The 6,000-nt window shown below is 43.5% G+C and overlaps 1 protein-coding gene across 1 annotated transcript in view; it reads left to right on the forward strand.

The window, feature by feature from the left end:
• Nucleotides 1–6,000, forward strand: part of ift172 (intraflagellar transport 172) — a 71,877-nt gene that overhangs the window by 52,015 nt on the left and 13,862 nt on the right. The window contains exons 35-37 of the mRNA XM_056581939.1: nucleotides 329–458; nucleotides 5,208–5,306; nucleotides 5,549–5,658. Coding sequence (XP_056437914.1) covers nucleotides 329–458; nucleotides 5,208–5,306; nucleotides 5,549–5,658 — 339 coding nt within the window. The remainder of the gene's footprint in view (nucleotides 1–328; nucleotides 459–5,207; nucleotides 5,307–5,548; nucleotides 5,659–6,000) is intronic.

Below are 6,000 nucleotides of genomic sequence, written 5' to 3' on the forward strand. Positions count from 1 at the left end.
GTATCAAACAGCTTGTTACCTGTTGGTACTGCTCACTGGTTTGGGTGCTGTCTGAGCACGGCCACGCAGGCACTTGTTCATCTCCTTCACAACATTTGCTCAGCTGTGTGTGTTGTAGTTCATAGGAAAAGTGAATATAGAACTGGATATCATTGGTTAATCAAATCCAATAAGGGTGGGGATTTATTCGGGGTCTGAACAGGATCTTTAGACTGTAACTTCATTAGTGTGTGTGTGTGTGTGTGTGTGTGTGTGTGTGTGTGTGTGTGTGTGTGTGTGTGTGTGTGTGTGTGTGTGTGTGTGTGTGTGTGTGTGTGTGTGTGTGTAGAGGTACTGAGGGGTTGGTGGAGCAGGCTCAGAAGTGGGAGCAGTCTGGAGAGTTCACCCGCGCGGTGGAGTGTTACCTCAGGGTGAAGGAAAGCTCCAACGCGGCCCTGACAGAGAAGTGCTGGATGAAGGTAATTTAGAACCAGGGGGCTCGATGCGCATGGCTTATACTCATAATGGGTACATATATATATATATATTGTCTGTGGTTATTGTCTCTTTAGTTAGGTCGTTTTTACTATACCACATTTTGTGTTTTGTTTGTTGTGTGTAGTTCACCCCACATTCCACTAGATTGTAATACATATATTGTTGAGTTTAGCTTAATTATACAGATCTTGTTTTTTAATGCATGTTAATTAATGACTTTACATTGCCAGGTGGCTAATAGTTAAATCCATATCTTGGATATGATGCAAAGCAACAAAAAGCATCCATCATCATTGGTTTATCATAAATAGTTTTACATATATTACATATATATTTACGTATAGATCAGGGTCCTGTTGCTAGGAGCTGGGTATCCAGGTTAACACCGTTTGTTAAGAATGCCAGAATTTTCGTTTCAGATACCAAGATAAAAACTATTGTCAGTTGAGTTACCATGGCAACAAATGCTGTGACCCAAACATGCAAATACGGGAACTCCGCCCGCAGCTGTAAAGGCACCTTCGTAACAAACTATTATCTTATCTTATACTTATATCTTATCTTATACTTATATCTTATACACACCAGTGGAGGCTTCTCCATTGAGGAGAGGGAGGAAGATCCTCCCTAAAATTGTTGAGAATAAAAAATGTAGATTGCCCCGACTATTGTAATGAATTAATGCCCTTAAATATGACCACTTTATTGCCTTTGAATATATAATGTTCGTTTCCCTAGGTAAAGGGACATTAGCACCCCCTATCGCCTATTGACAATTACTTCAGGGAGGAACGTCCTCCCTTCGCCGCTGTCCACTCCCATTCATTTTCTCGAAAGTACTGGCGGCCGGTGGATAACATGGGTTTCAATGGGAGAGAGGAGGAAAATCCTCCTCTGAGTGGGTGGGACCTTAAGGGGTCTGATTCGCGCAAAAATCTATCCGTCTGCGCTATGAACCAATAAGCAGGATCCCTGGATGTTGAGCAGTGTTGCCAGATTGGTCCAATTTCCCACCCAATTGGGCTACTTTTAACCATGTTAGGCTGGAAAAATTATCATTGGGCGGGAAATCTGCCCAATCTGGCAACGCTGTCGATAACAAACCCGGTCTGCATTGCCGCGGTGCTCAGTCTGAGAGACGCAGAGCAAGTGAAATCTGCGATAGCGAGATCCTAAATGCACAATGGAAACATTGGAAACGGAGGACATTGTTAACGTCTTATTACAAAAACCATTCCATTCATTCAGAAAGAGGTAGACCACTTCCCAAAATCAAGGTCATCAGAAGTAATGGCAACGTCAGTGTTGTGAGTGCTACATGGTTTGCTAGGTACGCATGACTTACTGGTAGCATTACAAGCAATTGTAACTGAAAATAAACATAGCTAAATAACTTCAGTCAGTGAGGGCAAAAATAGGCCCAATAATAGGCCCAGATTTTTTTATTTACTCTTACAAATCAATAGTAGGCCTGATTTGACTAATATGCTTTGCTAAATTTCCTTCTCAAATTACAGTGATGCCACTGTTGGCTTTGTATACATTTTGTTCACATAACTCCCTCCCTGCTATTTTGTAGTTCACCAAAACACCCTGAAACAACTTGAGTCTCACATTCTTATGCCACCATACACCAACAGTGCAAGCAGGCCAATGGCAACCAAGCGCGCAGTCCTTCCTCCCTCACTTTAAAAACCACCAGCCGCCACTGATACACACACACATCAAATTAAATGAAGACCAATGCGGCTGTACCGTAGCTGGGACAGGGGGTCTAGGGGTACTGAGCCAGAGGGTCTAGGGGTACTGTAGCTGAGCCAGGGGGTCTAGGGGTACTGAGCCAGGGGGTCTAGGGGTACTGAGCCAGGGGGTCTAGAGGTACTGAGCCAGGGGGTCTAGGGGTACTGAGCCAGGGGGTCTAGAGGTACTGAGCCAGGGGGTCTAGGGGAACTGAGCCAGGGGGTCTAGGGGTACTGAGCCAGGGGGTCTAGGGGTACTGAGCCAGGGGGTTGAGGGGTACTGAGCCAGGGGGTCTAGGGTTACTGAGCCAGGGGGTCTAGGGGTACTGAGCCAGGGGGTCTAGAGGTACCATACTCCAGCGGCGGGGTCTGGCGGTATGGCAGAGGCGAGTGGTTTTGGGGTTGGGGTTTATAGTATTTCTTATTGTGCTCTGCGACAAACCAACCCTAGATTAGACAGAATAAATTGCATAGCAATATTAACATTGTTTTGTTGTGGGAATTGAAAGGTACAAAGTATTTCAATACAGTAAGTGGTATAGTTAACTTTAGCTAACCCTTACCCTTTTTTTAAAGATAGATAAATAGGAAATAAACGTTTTGTTTGTTTGATCACCAAGTTAAGAAAAAGGTTTGGCGAACGCTAGATTTTGGTGAAAATGAAATGACTTGGCTCAACCAATAGAAGCAATGAGATTGAAATTGCCAAGGATATTGACATTTGGATACTCGCTTCTGCTTCGATGAGTTTGCTTAGATATGATTAAGTTTCTAAATATATCGACACCAGACATTTACAAACTTAATTTCATCATCAGTGTGAGGAACTACAGTAACACGGTTATATGCAAGAACAACACACAGTACAAGTCACTTACGAAAGTCCTTTTGCTTACCTTGGAATCTTACCTTGGAGAAACCGTGGCTCTTTCTCGCAGAGCAGTCGCTGAGCTCTCACTGACCCAGCAGCAGCACCTCTGTGTTGGGGTGCGATGTCTAATTTACCCCTGTAGAACGCTGCGTCGCATGTCCGTAAAATCAGTAAAATCCTAATTGTTTTATTTGGTCAGCACGGGGGGCCACTGGGGGGGGCAGGGACCTGTCTACAGGGGCTCGGGCCCCCGTAGGCCCCCGTGTAGAACCGCCATTGTAGGGAAGCCAGTGTTTCCCGCAGGATTTTTTTCAGCAGCGGTGGTGTGGTCCCCGATCCCTCTATGGAGGTCCGGGGGCATGCCCCCCCGGCCGAAATTTTTTTGTACCCTTTACATTGGAATGCATGAATCTGGTGCACTTTGAGAGGAGAATATGCACTTAAATCCAATTCAAACAGTCCTGTGTATTACTGTAGATGGGATTATTGGTGTTGTAACTTTGCCTTTTGTGTCTTCATTTACAGATTTTTATATTTTTGTATAGTAATATTTACACAAAAAATGCCACAACGCATATATAATTTGCACAATTTATTTACAGATTTTTGCCTAATGCTTAAACACTAAACATGGTTGCTATGCCCAAAGCATGACTGTTTTTTACATAAGACACTTTGTTCAAAAATTAAATCTCCTGCAACAATGGGCAAAACACATCTTTTTAAATTATAAACCTAACTAAAATTTGAAAAGAACACAGACTCACACACATGAAAAATAAAAAATAAAGCTAATTGAATACCAATCAGTGTGAGCCTTAGCACTACAAATAGACCTCAGGTGAGCTCAGCTCCTTTGTGAGACAGTGAGAGTCAGGGGAAGAGGACAAGAGAGCGATGATAAGCTTGTTATTGCTTAAAACACTTCTTCTTAGTCTTGGGAGTCAAAAAGTGATGAGAAAATTATAAAATAAATATAAGTTATACATAATAGAAACTATTCATGATCTTTTAAGAAGTCCTTAGGTTTTTCCCCTGCATTTATGCTAATGACCACATGCTTACAGGCGATTAGCATAAATCCCTAACTAAAATACACGATGAAAACGGATTTTATATGGCAATAAAGAACAACATCGGATCTACGATTATGGATTCATTTTTCAAAGTTCCCGAAAATACCTAGGCTATAAATTCCTGACTGGATATAAGCTCCTGTAAAGGCTATGAGTGATCCCAAAAAGAGCGACAACACGCACACACACACATAGGCCTACACACACACACACAATACTAGAGGAAAAACGGCACGGAGGTTGCGGTTTATAGATACAATAAAATTATTGGGCTCAGGGTTTTTAACACTGGTGGTCATGTAGCGACACATTTTAGCAACTTACTTTCTCTCTCTCTCTCTCTCTCTGTCTGTCTCTCTCTCTCTCTCTGTCTCTCTCTCTTTCCTTCTTTCTTTGATCTTCCGCTTCACTCGCTACTGCTAGAATCAATGTAACTTTGCAACCGTGTAGGGTAGCCTACTGCCAACAACTGCCACACTTGCTGTGTATTTTTCTTCTTTGATGTTGGTTACGTGACGATGTGCCGCGTGCTGCGCAATTGACGTTACGCGCTGTACATTTTTCTAAAAGGAGCTACGTAAAAAAAATAAAAAAAATAAAAATGAGGAGAAGGATTTTTATTGCAGCGGCGGAGAAAATTCAGCAGCGGCGGCGTGCCGCTGCTGTGTGAACGTGAGGGAAACACTGGAAGCACTCTCTTTAGGCAGGCGGAAACATAACCGGACCTGCTTGAGGCAAAGTGCTGGTCTGAGCTTTAACATAACCTGACCTGCTTGAGGCAAAGTGCTGGACTGAGCTTTAACATAACCTGACCTGCTTGACTCAGAGTGCTGGTCTGAGCTTTAACATAACTTGACCTGTTTGAATCAGAGTGCTGGTCTTAGCGTCAACATATCCTTACTTGCTACTTGAGTAAGAGTACTGGTTTAAGTTTAACCATTATATTAGTATGGTATACTATGTATTGTTGTGGCACTGAGCTACACAATTCTGCAGATGAAACAATAAGACATGATGATGTCATGTACACACGTGTCTTCCCAGGCTGCTGAGCTGTCAATCAAATTCCTGAGCAGAGAGCGAGCTGCTGAGGTGGTCCGTGATGTGGGACCCTGTCTGGCCAAGCTCAGGAAATACAGCGCTGTGAGTCCACACACACACACACACACACACACACACACACACACACACACACACACACACACACACACACACACACACACACACACACACACACACACACACACACACACACACACACACACACACACACACACACACACGTCGTCCTTGCGAACTCCACCGCACTGATCCGCCTCACCCCTTGCTCTCCTCTCCATCCATCGATCCTCTCCTTATGTCTGGATGATTCCTGGGGGAGGCAGGCAGCAGAGTTGTACCTCAACGTGGAGCTGGTGAAAGAGGCCATCGACGTCTTCATGGAGGGGGAGGAGTGGAACAAGGCCAAGAGAGTTGCAAAGGAGCTGGAACCAAGGTGTGCGGGAATGGAGGCAACAGTCGTGTAGAGTACTAGAAAGACATACTTGAGTTTAAGTAGAGATATCTTACTTACGGACCTCTGGTGAAAGGTGTTGTGATCTGTAAGATCTTTCTTTACTTTTTCATGTAAAATAAATGTATTCATGAACAAGAACAACAGAAGAGCAGACCAGTAAACAGAGGTGGCTATGGGTTGGATGGAGAAGGAATTAAGTCCAACTTTATATAATCTAAGCTTCACTGTCTTTTTTGCATTTTTCTTGGTAACGTGGGTCATTTTGCATACTTATGTAGCAATAGGATGTTTATCGAATTCAAAATGAATTGTTTGACACTC

The sequence above is a fragment of the Gadus chalcogrammus genome, chromosome 21, assembly GCF_026213295.1.
Source record: "Gadus chalcogrammus isolate NIFS_2021 chromosome 21, NIFS_Gcha_1.0, whole genome shotgun sequence".
NCBI lineage: Eukaryota > Metazoa > Chordata > Actinopteri > Gadiformes > Gadidae > Gadus > Gadus chalcogrammus.